The sequence below is a fragment of the Macrosteles quadrilineatus genome, unplaced genomic scaffold (assembly GCF_028750875.1).
Source record: "Macrosteles quadrilineatus isolate MER2022 unplaced genomic scaffold, UCM_ALF_1.0 Scaffold_7__1_contigs__length_78375512, whole genome shotgun sequence".
In the NCBI taxonomy this organism is placed as follows: Eukaryota; Metazoa; Arthropoda; class Insecta; order Hemiptera; family Cicadellidae; genus Macrosteles; species Macrosteles quadrilineatus.
In genome coordinates, this window is record NW_026542600.1 from 57,630,585 (window position 1) to 57,644,518 (window position 13,934).

Sequence of the window (13,934 nt, forward strand, 5' to 3'; positions counted from 1 at the left end):
TTTTAAAATGTTTACTTTGTATACCAAATAAATTGCGCTATTCTTTATAAACTCTGCAAATATGGCCAATGCCTACCTCACAGTTTTTTTTGTTTATTAGTATATTATTAGTATTTATTAGTATTTTGAAGGATTAGTAATATAATTATATTTTTTAAGATCGTTTTAGAATTTAAAGAATCTGTTAATAAGGCAAAGTAACTGTACAAAAGTTAATTTAATATTTTAAATTAAATTACACATCGCACTTTATTGTAGATTGAATAAAAAGTAATTTAAATGTCAATATTATATAATTAATATCAATTTTACAGATATTGATTTCATTTATTGATTGTATAGTATTTTTAATATAGCTGTACTAAATTTACTAAGGCTTAATACAAAATTGAGTGTTAAAACATTGAATGGGTACAGTTTAAAACTCAACCATCCTTAAAATATTATTCACATTATACATGTCAAACTCTACTGTTTTATATTCCAATGATTTAGCATTTTATTGCAAATAATACAGATTTTTGAAGGAAAAATAATTCCAAACGTCTTAAATAAATTAGAATTAGGTTCAAACTTTGTTCCTCTTTCAGTTAGGGGTGTACATGATGATTTGACAGTTACTGAGTGGTTTAACATAAAACGACTCTAAAAGCGCACTCAAAGCGCCGTAAACGCGCTCAACGGCCGGGTCGATCCCGCGCCCGCGAACGTGCAATTAAACGTAATAAACCCCTAACTGTTTACCCGTGATATAGCTATTGTCATTAACTTTGTATTCTCCCTTAGGATTGCTTTTTTTACAAGGTGTAAGGATTCTTAGATATTTTCCAAGAATACTAACGCCGATTGTATTTTTCTTTCTTTCTCATTGGTCCCAAAGATTATTTTCATGTATTGTAATGCAATTCTCAAAACTATGCTATGCAAAGACCCAGTTTTTACAAAGTTTGACAACTTTTATTACATATAAACTAAAGCTAGTTGATTAGTGTTATTTGTATGAGCACAAATTCCGACAGTAAGAAACAGATCATTCTAGTTTAATAGTTTAGCCAGTATTATTTTTATTTACTTTGTACTTTTATAACCACAGTTTCCTGCCTGATACAGATATATTTTGGTAATTTTACGAATTCTATTATGTATAAACAGTAATGTCAGTAGAAAAGTTTGACGTTAAATATTTTAGACAAAACTTATTTCAAACTATATCTTTTATAATATATTTAACTTAACATAAATTTTAATTCCATGTAAAATTAATGCAAGTAACTTATTGCTTCTTCACATTGTGAATTTTTATTCGTTATTCAATATTTTGTGAAGAAATTCATATAAATTAGATGAGTTGATGGTATAATATTGCCTTTGGAAGTGTGTGACTTTTAATATTGTGGTAAAAGTGCCTTTATATTCTATTTTTATAATTAATAACATATAGGTATATGATTAATAAGTAATTTCTTTGAAATGAAGAGACTCAAACTGTTGGTATTGATTGCTCTAAGTAAAATAATCAGTAATTTATAAAATATTCGGAAGACATGTTTGTTACAATATATTTTACTATTGATTAAATTATATTTACTGCTATCGTCTGTAGTTCAGTGGATTAATTTGACTGAAAATATTATTTGATCACTTGCTTTTACAAACTACGCAGAATGCTGATGGCCTACATGCATAAAATAAAAAAACAATAGATACAATGCCACATGGAAACCTTATATTACTCTTTTTTCTCAAAAACATTATTTTTATCACTAACTTATATTTGATATACAATCGTTACGTAAACATTATTTCAAATTTTAAGTTATAAAAAAAATTAAAAATTGTAAAATTAATTAAAAGATTTTGGACCTTTTATATCTTTGGGTTTAGCAATGAAATCTGAGTGCTTTATTTAAGAATCTGGCCTAACCTTAACTCATACTCAAGTTTTTAAACTTGAAATATTATTTTGTATTAACCAGCTACGACATTTGTATTTAGAGGGTTAAAGACGACTTTTGTTTCAACTTGTAATTAATAAAACTGTTCTTTCAGTTTCAAGATATTTACACCATTCTTCATTAGTAAGTAGCAACTTGTATAATTAACAAATGAGGAAGTATATTTACTATCACTTACTAGAAACCAAAACTTTATCATTTAGTAATTTTTGCTACAGCGTTATCAGTTTTATTCATGAGCATAAATGCATTGCATGATCTATAGTTTATAGTAAATATTAAAAAGGGTAAATTTAAATAAATTAATTTTAATTTTACTTGTGAATATTTAACAAAGATGTTGTTTTGTTATTCGTACACTACAAGAATTATTGTAAACTTTAAAATACCTTTTTTACCAAATGAAATCCCAGCTCTAGACTCTGAATTTTAATTTTCAGGTATATCGTAATATTTCCACGAAACCCGTTATCAACATTAAATGGGGGGTCTGAAATAATCTAATAATAATATTATATTATAGGTTATATAACAGATTGTACTGAATCTAGCTCAATATCTTGAAAGAATTGAATATCGGCTTGTATGCTTTTACTACTTTTACAAATTATATTTCTACTAACCTAAATTGTGTTTACGTCTTAACGTTGCGCTTAGCTACCCTTATAAACATGTAGCTTAAACTCACCTTACTGAGTTCGTCAGATTGGTGAACAATTTAAAAATTTACCGCCATACACACATTAAATACTCTACAAGCTAGTCTTGATATAAATATTCATCTTAGGTCCTACATTATTGTAATTTCTGTCCACTAATTTTCAAACTATTTAAATGTCTAAACATACTGTGTATTAAATAGTATATTAAACAAGTAGCCTACAAACCGCATTCAAATTATGCCGCATATTCCTTGTGAACAGAGGGACATTGACAGTGACTTCGCGGGTAAAAATTCACATCCGCGGGAAAAAAGTGAGAATAAGAGTTCTACAACAATCGTCATTGTTTCAGAGGGAGCTCGTAAAGACTGTACAGGAGGTGAGAGTATAGGTTAAATTTATGTTTTCTTATTTGATACGTTTACGTAATTTATTTGGTCTTTTAAAATCGCTAAAAAGAGTTAAACTGTAATTTTTGCTTAAACGTTAAAAATCTATATATTCCGGGCAGGTTCTTTAAACGTCCTTTGCTATAATATAAATGGCTTAAAGCGGATTTCATTAATTTACACCATAATATCAGACAGTATGGAAGGAATTAGATGTTTTACGGAACCAGACCATAATGTTATCAATGGGGTTTGGGGTTGAATTAAATGTGAAAATTATAAGTCTAGTAAGTTTCACTTTAAGACTTATTAAGACTTAACTAACATAAACCATAAAACATTGTCACGGAAATTCTTTTGAGGACTCTTTTCATGAATAATCCTTACAGGGCAGAACAAATTCAGAGATTCATATACATTCAAGTGGATGATTCTTATACAGTACTAACTTCAATTGAAAATGCGTAATAAAGTTAAGTATCAACTTTATTTTCATTCATTTATATAATTTTTAAATAAATATTAATATTACTAACTGGGAAATGGACTACGAATTTGGGCAATGTAAAAACGGAATTTCTATCCAACCAAAATCAAACGCAGTGCCATCTTTTAATTTTAATTTATTGAGATTTGAATTATTATTACAAAGAATGCAAAATTTACCCTTATCATACGTAACATTAGGATTGCGTAAACCCATTCATGAAAATGCTGTCAGATTTTTGTTGAATTTGTTGACAATTAGTTAAGCAATTAAATATATTTGCAAAACATACAGGTTTTTTTAACGCAAACCAAATTAAATGCATCTTAATACAACAAGCTAACATTTTGGTATTCCTGTGTTCATTATTTCATTGTCAATCAGCTTATATGGACTGTTGTGTACTTATCTTATGAATTTAGGGATTTCGGAATTGATTGTGAATAAGACTCAACATAGTGTTTTCTGAAGCACAAAGAGTATGTATTGTAGATTAAAAGTGATTAATTGGTTTTATTTCAAGAAAGGTTTAAAATTAAGTTTCTAAGTGTGATTCCAGTACCTAATAAATCATCTATTCATACAATTGTTAAAATTTAAGGAAACTGATCGGTAGAATATAACAAAAATGTAGACATACATACTCTATTTGAGCTTGCGAAAAAAACATGTTGAGTCATATTTACAATACATTATCATTAATACTAAACCTTATAAATACATATGAAACAATGCATATACGCTGATCGGCAATTAAGTAAAGAAAACAGGAATACCTTCATATAAAATGTTTTTTTTCGTTAAAAAGTGTCTCATGGTAGTTGTAGTTATTTGGGTTGCGTTACTAATGCAAGTGGTTATTGTTTGTTGATATGTTAAAATAATTAGGCTTTATTTTGATTGAAAATACATAGTAAAACCCCTTTTATAGTACCGGGACCGTTTAACTATCGGTAAGTAGTAGCAAGTATACACATCTAATAGATCTAAGTCCGATTGAGCCGCCGACGAAGGAATGTGCTAGGTACTGTAAAATACAGTGTTTTACAGACTCAAACCTTTCTATCTGTAGAGTCTTTTATGTCCTCATCATTTTTCATAGTATCAGAAATAAATTATAAAAACGAACTTAAACAATTGAAAACTATATGTTATATTTTGATGAACACAACTGGTTAAAACTGCTTCATAACGATGGAGTTTATATTTCAGAATCTGATGAAAATGGCAACACTTTTTGTCTAATTAAAAAGAACAATTCATTACATTTCACTAAATGTAGTCTATATGATGAGTTTGATTTCTACCATCTAATCATGGCAAAATAATTTGTTTAGTGTTCTAGATATTTATTTAACTAGCGATATTCCCACATAACTTGAACAACGTACAAAGGTTTAAACGACCTAAATAAAAGTTTTACCTTAATTTCGTTCTCTCCTATCATAGATTTAGTGTAATACATTTGAAGTAGCGTAGTCTTGCGCTATTCTTGACGCCTTTAAAACGTGAAAGCTTTAAGATAAAGAAGAAAGACAACTAAACTTATTATTTTCTAGTTGCAATATTTCCGTTATTGTTAACAAATGCAGTATCAAAGAGAAAACCTGCTAAGTACGATACATAAGCAGCCATTCTGATAAAAGCTGCCACAAGAACGCTAAATCTATGGTGTCAATTGGAAATATAAACAAAATTGACCTGTTAAAAAATGTATTATTAACTGACTATCAAATTTAGCTCGTGTATAACTACATATACACACTACATATAGCTCGTGCATAGCAGTTACATTCAAACACATTACGTAGGCTATATAGGTTTTCTGCGGAATTGTTATAAACATATGTTATCATCTTATAAACACTACAACCCAACTTATGTAAAACTCATTCAAACACGTTCTGCTCTGAGCTAAGGCGGAATAAAACAAATAGTGCGTCTAACTTTGCACCTCGATGTTTACCCTGCAAAATTATGATTTAAAACATTTGACGCATTCCTAAGTCACTCTCTCGTTAATCCTCTAATCAGGGGTTACTAAGTTGTCTGCGATATAGCTGTTATCGAAATGACTGTTTGCCTATATCATTACACTTACCGTCAATCCCTAACATTTGCTCAGTTTGCCCTTGAAACCAAATCCTTGAAGATTTTTTATTTCTTATGTTATATTCCTTCACCAAAATCTCAGCCACGATTTTATACAATAGCAATCCCTGCATACAAAAAATGTAATTCTTTCATATTGTTATAATTTCAACCTAAATAAACGTTCCATTCTTCAATGAATATCTCTAAAGCATTTACAGATTGCTTAGATGGGGTTCAGCTGAATACTTTTCGTTAACAATTTATCACCTTAGTCTTGATTTTTCAAAACAAATATTTGATCAACTGCATTTATGTTAAATATACCATTTCTACATCTTAACGCACTTAAATTGTTGTTTTTCACGGCATGTTTGATTAAATTACAAAACCAAAACACAGTGCATACTATAATTGTATTAAATTGAATTAAAATAATAGAAATGTGGGGTTTGCTAGGGCCTTTGGACAGAATACAAGCCTCTATGGATACAACTTGCGATTCTGTAGGCAATCGCTACAACGCCAAGTCCCCGAACGCGTCGCGACCTAACAAAAACCGCACTCATTTCAATAAAATTATACGTTGTCTTATATCTCTGGGAGAAATTGATGGTGGACATTTTTAAAACGCGATTTCTGATAACCGAAACCACCGACCGGCGCGCGGGGTGCATGGAAACAAAAAATAAAAAATCGCCGGCTATTTCTCAGTGGCGCGCATAGCACTTAAGTCGGCATTTTGACATATAGCACAATTGCTCATAATACCGACGATAATAGTAAAATGGTACCTTTGTATCGAAGTGTAAGAGAGAGAAAGAGTGAGGGGGAGCGAGACGGAGAACAAAAAACGGAGGATTCTGATTGGTCCGAACCCACGTGACTTGACGGGCTTCCATCATTCCGGCGGTTCTTGCCTTGCTCTTGTTGTTTTAAATACATTCTTCTCTGCGGCCACAACTGACGGTGGAGGTAGTGGAGGGGGTTGGCGGGGGATGGCGGGGGCGAGGTGGGGGCATTTCCTATTCGCGAGTCCCGACGGTCCGACAACTATCGCGCCGCTCGCCGCTCGCCTAGCGCGTTTCGGATTTTCTGTTTTTTGTGGTCGAAAACTCCTTCACAAAGAAACGAACTGTTTTTATGTGTTTTGAGTCGGTGCTTCGATTTCTCTGTTTCGGATCGATTTATCTGACGTAAGTACTTGACGGATGGCGTTGCAGCGCTACTATTGCGCGTTTATGTTTACGTTCTGTCTTTATGTTGTTTATTTAAGTCTATGTTTAGCTACGTTTAGGACTTGCTTAGCTTAAACAGTATTTTAACGCATTCAATTATATGTTTTAAAACAGAATTGTTCCATAAATATGATCATTTCATAAATAGTAATTAAAAATGTGTTGTACAACTTTTCTCCCCTTATGGTGACATGGTGTACAATCGTATATCATATCTTTAAAATTCTACTTAAAACCAAATCTAGTGAACTTACTTTTATGTCCATCTTTAGGCCTATGGATTCCTAAAAGTATTTTGCCTGAACGAAATTTCCTAAGAAACGAATCTGAAAGCTCATTCACATCTATACTGGCTCTAGTATATCAAACTGAAAAGCTAAATGCAATATATTATTCATACTATGATGTATAGCCTAAATCAAACTGTATCATCAATATAACTCAAAAACGCGAATAAAATTAAAGTACCACATGTAAATAACAACATAGAACATGTGTGTATTTAAGTTTTTATTGTATTGTTTTGTAACAGAAAACTTTAACATTTTTGATTGTAACCTTCTAAAAACGAAAATCTGGAGTATTTTGAGCTGTCATAGCTTGTGTATTTTGCACTAGTAGTCAAAAGCCTCGCAGAGTAAATTTTATCCTTTAACAGGTTGTAAATGTAGTTTACCCGTTTCTTCTTTTAGTTGGGCGAAAACTAAAGTTATAGGCCTACTACAGAGACAGTAGCATATCAACTATATTTTTATGCTAAGAAATAACAATAGCGAATTAGTTACATTTTGTAGCTTTATATATACGTCATAATTTCGGTCATTGTCACTTCTTCCTAAAATATGTTTATACAAACATAATAAATAAACATTTATATTATTTTAATTCAATTTAATACAATTATAGTATGCACTGTGTTTTGGTTTTGTAATACAATCCGTCTTAAACATACTGTACAAGATATAAACTAACTAAAAAATGTTACCGTACAATTTTAATAGAATTGACTGTATGCAATTATATATATCAACGTGTTTACCTCATTATTTCTCATGTTTACATATTACTCTGAAGATAGATAAGACGTTTTCGTATTTCGAATCTCAAGAATTAAGAATAGTACGATTTGCGGTTGCATGTATATAATGAATGGAGATAGTGATGTTAACAAATAATCATCCAAGTTATTAACGTCATTTTATCCATTTTAGGGGTGACATGTTTAAATTTTGAAGGAGGAGCCCACCCATAGAGCCCATACCGTTTTAAGTTCTCATTTGTTTTCATACCCGATCTCAACAATATTTCTATCTAAAATTATAATTTCACTGTTGATTTATATGACAAATAATTATTAATGAGTACATTTTATTTAGTTAATTTTATATACACACATGATATTCCAAAATCCGATGTTATTTCATTAAACAACTACATTCTCTTTAGGTATCGACTAGAACATAACTAAATTAAACCTTTATTCTTTCCTGGGCTTAAGTCTATGTTTACATTCTTATCAAATTTTCTATCTATAGGGACTTTAAAGAAAAGCTTAGAATCAGTCAATGAGAATGTTCTGCTGTTTAATAATTTTTTTCTTATACTTATTTATATTTTGAGAGAGGCAAAACTGAAAGATCGACATACTGTTATTTTTGCATGTTTACTTCCCTAGCAACCATTATCTTTTTGAAAAACTATGAGATTAGTACCGGCACACTATGAAAAGGTTATTCAACTAGATTGCCTATAAGTTGAACAAATCTTGCTACAACCGGCTCTTAAGATGGGATTCTACAATAAAACAATGATAAAATAATGTAAAGAACTTAGAATTAGCCATTGAGATTATTTAATACAGTTTTTCTTATACTTAGTGTATACACGTTTTCCCAGTCAAAACCCAATGTACAACATCAAATAATCAACTCAATGATCAAATCTAAATCATATTTAAAGAGAGCTCTTAAGGATATCTCAATATACAGGATAACAATGTTTAGAGAGAGGAAAAATAAAAATACATATGAAAATTAATAATTACTGGGTTTAAAATGCTCTTGAATATTTGAGAATACTGTATATCCACAAACAGCTAGTTAGTTATACTGACAGTGGATTTAATATCTAACCAAAGGCCAATTAAAACGCAGTTTAAAATAGTTTCCTAGAAGTATTGGTTTTCTTAAGAAGATTATATGGATTAAAATGTTATGTTACATTGGTTTTAATATGTATCGAGCCCAATTGATTGCTGCGAAAGAAAGAAATAAGAATTACAAACTGTGATACCAAATTTTCGTGCAAATCTTACATAACATTATCCTTGGGCTGTTTCGCGTGAATATTTTGAATTATTTCTATCTCGAGTGTTTCAGGGTGTCAGTATGTTGTATAATCGTCTAGAGTCCAAGGAATACATTTTATTTTATCTGAATGTATTAATTCAGATGCCCTATACTATGTTAAAAAGGTGTTCGTTATTATTTTGATTAAAACTGTATTTAAGGTTTAATTGACATTTTATGAACCGTGAATGTTGAATGTAGGTTTTAGCTTTGTTTGAAGTTAGTATTTAATTCAAGAATCTATGTTTTTGTCGCCAACCTATAAAATTTAAGGTGACTATAACTATGTTTCGACATCGCAATTCAACCAACACAAATGAACGGTGCAAAGGAAATAATTTTAAGTAACACAACAAAATACATTTTGCTGATTACACAACGACTACAATAGTAACAAACACATAGAAATTAACATATACTGGTCAAAGGTATAAACATAAACCTATACAAGAGCATAAAATGCGAATTAATAATATGAATATTTAACATTAAAACGTAGAGAATACCACCAGATATAGTCCTATATATTCACATATTAATTACATATAGCACTTGTAGACACGAAATGTAAAATATAAAATGTGTTTTTCGTAATCAAACGTGTTTATGCATGTTCAGTTTTGGCGCACGTTTTAATCAGTTTTGTGGTAAAAAAAAACTTGAAACCTGAAAGGCTGTACAAATCCATATGGAAGTTTTCAATTAAAACCAACGTAAATAAACCCCTATTCCCTTAAGTGATTACCAAGCTCAAATCCTCAACTCTTAAAAATATTTTTGAGCAATCTTCTTCATTTCCGAAATGTGTAAAAAACTGGCTCTCTTAAACACACGAAACTGTTCCCAATAAAATATTCAGGTAAACAGAGTTTTACAGAGGAAAAGAGTTTTTGCCCGCATGTATTGTCGATGTCATGTAGCTAAGAAGCTGTGGAGCCGAGATGCCCCAACCTTGTAAACGTCATTCCATCTATAATCTGTCAATCTGATGCTCCTTCTCTCTTTCTCCCCTCCCAGTTTCTCCTTCCAGTTAATGTACCCGCTAAAATATAGTTAAGATATTTCTTGGATAAAAAGTTTAACTATGAACGGCGTAGTGTGTGTTAAAAGTTGCAATTTAAGTAACTACATAGGCAAGAAGTGTATTTGTAGGTTGCAGTTTTATGTTTGAGTAGGAACAAATAATTGGAACTAGCTATTGGAATTATATTTCTCAGTGAGAGAAGTTTAAAAGCTTTATTTATTTTAATTTCTTAAGGGAACAAAGTATCTATTGCGATGTCTAATGTAAAGCTGGGCAGTTCTAAAGTTTTGTGAACTACCTTTATGTTTTTAGGGTTGAAGTAAACAGTTTGCGAATTTGTTTGGTTGGGCACAATAATTATTTATTATAGCTTAAACACCCGTTTCTCCCTTTTGTTACATTAGTTTTTGTAAATTTGTGATTCAAAAGTAAGTCTGTATATTCATTTGAGAGCTTGATTCTACAAAAACTCACTTTTCATTATTAAAATGTATTTCCTTTATTATATATTATGCAAAGTTAGTAAGTTAATTGCGTAGTGCAAATTGTAATTACATGACTCGAGACCAATAGGCTACACTTGCAAAAACGTAAAATAATCTTGGCACTTGATTAGAATAACAGATAAAAATGTTTCAGAAACGAAGATTTTTCGATTAACAATTATTTCAACTACTGTATCATTATTTAGTTTAATCATTCATTGTCCATTCCATACACTCCTCACCTGTTTCACTAAGCTCACCAGAAAAACAGTTCCGTGTAAGCAAAGAGCGACCGCAAGGCACAGAACAACCGAAATGCATCGAGCAACTGACCGCTACACGCGCTACTATAACAATAATCAGTCCGTTGTCCGAATGTATAATTATTGTGTTTTGTTTGGCCAGGTGGTTGGAGCGAAACAGCGCATCGCCCAGCTGACTGGAGACAGTGGCGATGGGGAGTGGAAGAGTATAACGACGACCAGTGGACAGTGCAGTGGAACAGTGCGAGAAATAGTGAAACCCGCGGAAACCAGTGTAGATAGAGTACATTTAACACTAGCGTTGTCGGGAATGTTCGTGTAAAACGTCAACAGAGTGCGCGAAACTGGTGGACCTCGAGGACTGGGGGATGAGGGGGAAGCAGCAGGGGGCGCACCTCGTGGAGGACGAAGAGGACGAGGAGGAAGACGAAGGAGAGGACTTCCTGGGCAGCATGAAGCAGAGGGTGGGTTCGCCCCTGGACGGTGGCTGTGGCGGAGGGTTCTGGATGGCCGCTGTGTCCGCAGCAGCTGGTGGAGCCATGGAATCTCCGGGTCTTCTGGGAGGACCGCAGGCGGAGACGGGGTTCATCAGCAGCCAACCGTCCATGGCGGAGTTCATACTGCCTCACCACCTGGAGATGGGTGGCGGTGACCCCCTGAGTCCCCAGCAAGGATATCCTCCCGGACTTGTTGACCAGGGAGTCAACGTTCAGGAGTACCCGTGGATGAAGGAGAAGAAGACCACTAGGAAAAGCAGCCAGCAAGGTAAGACTTCCTATACCACATCTAGGTTTAAGTTTGCATTTTGAGGTTATGTTTTCGAAGTAGAATATAGATCTGTTCTCTCGCACTTTAAAAGACTACCCTCGATATCTTCGTCACAAGCAACTGAATAAGTGAAATTCCTTCCATTACTAATTAATGAATTTTGTACGTAAGTTTCACCACGTATATATTAAAACTTCAAATAACTTATCTAAATCGATGCATCCTACTAGAATTAATTATATTTAAAATAGCTGTTACCCACGGGCTTCACCCCGATTGACTTCATAAGTATTAATAAAATTATAGATTGGTTAAGTTAAGGTGAAATAAACAAAACAGAATACAGTAATACAGACTAATAATCACACCTTAGTTTAAAAAAGTTAAAAGAATAACAAACAAATAATTACAGCTGGGATATTTTTAACATTAGGTATATGTAATGTTCCCTTTAGAAAGGAATTACGAACTTATAGGGCAGTTTATGAAATAATGGATAGTTTTGTGCAAGGTTTCTCGTCATGACGAACATTTTAAGTATATGGTTTATGGGGGTGTGACTGAGTTTTCTCGAAAGTTCATAGGTACTTTGGGATTTATATATGGATTAACCAACCAGATTCAATTTTGTCTAGCAAATTGAGATACCCTCTAACAACTATACTAAACTGTAGCCTTTATAATCCTCATTTATAAGTGTAATTAAATTGTAGGAATTCAATGCTTAAGAGATTAATTTAACATCAACAAGTTAATAAAAAATTAGAATACAGTATCTATAATGGTCAGCATTTATCTAAAAAAATAAGATTATTTTGAAAGGTTTTTGTTCACTATATAGAATGGAACATTTATTAACATGGGATTTCATTGCCAGTGATTATAAACTAGAGTTTTTAATTTTAACTTCCAAGTTTATGATGGAAAAATAGTTTCTAAATAGCAATTATTTAAACGATTTTACCTAGCACTAATATATATATATTCTTTGCTTTCGGTGCATTTTACTTTGCATACAAAAAGCAATATGGAAAAATTCTAGATATTGAAAACAAATAAAACATCTATAAAACAAGCCAGATTTTAAGGGCTAAACCCCACAAATTAATTAATCCGTATAATAATTCTAAAATCATCTAATATATTTTTTTAATTACCTTAAAATGGACAAAAAAGACCGTGCCATATTTTAATTCAAAATTCATAATATATGCAGATATATGGTTCAGATTAAACAAAGGGTCCATTTTGAGAAAGAGTGTAGAACGCGGACAAGTTTTAAATTGTGAATTAAATTTCCCTTTGTGCCAGTGATATTGATTTTACATTAGCCCTAATAGCCTTCGCGACAGGTCTCTCCCAGTGCCGACGCGACGACGCAGCCCAATTTATGCAAAAATTCATATTACTTACATATTATTTAAATTTAAAAAAACCTTAGCTCGGCGTACTCTTTGCCGCCATTTAAAGTTTAATTTGTGCACACGATAGTCAGTAGCTAAACCGGGGTAACATTCAATTGATTTTATGCTATGATATGTAATAATATAATGGGCACAAAAATAATATGTTAAAAATACTTATGAGTTATTGTTTACCTTATTATCGTAAATTATTTACCTCGCCAATAACACGTATGAAACGTTTACGTTATTAATTCGTCAACTGTGTAAAAACGTTTGACGGGTTCACCTTCATTTACGTTTTGGAAAATAATCTAGCTGTTCAATCACACACATTTTTTATTTAATTTTAAGGACACCTACACTTTGTCGATATTTAAAGTTTCTATTGCGTTAACGACACTCGGGTCCAAAACAGGTTTAAGTTTAATCTTAACTTATGTTAAGCCATAGGTTATAGTTAGACAGTGGTATACCATGTAGTAAATTTAAGTATGTCAAATTTGTATGAATAATATATAAATCAAATTTTAAAAACCCTTTCTCAGTGGACAACTCGCAGTTCTTTAAACTTTACACTGGCGTAAAATATACGAAGTGCGGTAGTTCCCTTTTTGTTGATAGTTGATTAATAAAGTGTTTGTGTACTATCGATAAAGTACCCACTGTTGTTGTTTGAGTAATCTAAAAGATCATACATACTATGTTTAAACTGTTCTAAGAATTATTTGTTAACATTAATCTTATACGATACTGTAGCTTAGAACACGGATCTAAACGATTATAAAGCAAAATTTATAAAAATGGCTTGGTTAGTTTGT

At 31.8% G+C, this 13,934-nt stretch overlaps 1 protein-coding gene across 1 annotated transcript in view; it reads left to right on the plus strand.

The window, feature by feature from the left end:
- Nucleotides 1–11,360: 11,360 nt before the first annotated feature.
- Nucleotides 11,361–13,934, plus strand: part of LOC128998097 (homeotic protein proboscipedia) — a 65,733-nt gene continuing 63,159 nt past the window's right edge. The window contains exon 1 of the mRNA XM_054424092.1: nt 11,361–11,707. Coding sequence (XP_054280067.1) covers nt 11,395–11,707 — 313 coding nt within the window. The 5' untranslated portion in view covers nt 11,361–11,394. The remainder of the gene's footprint in view (nt 11,708–13,934) is intronic.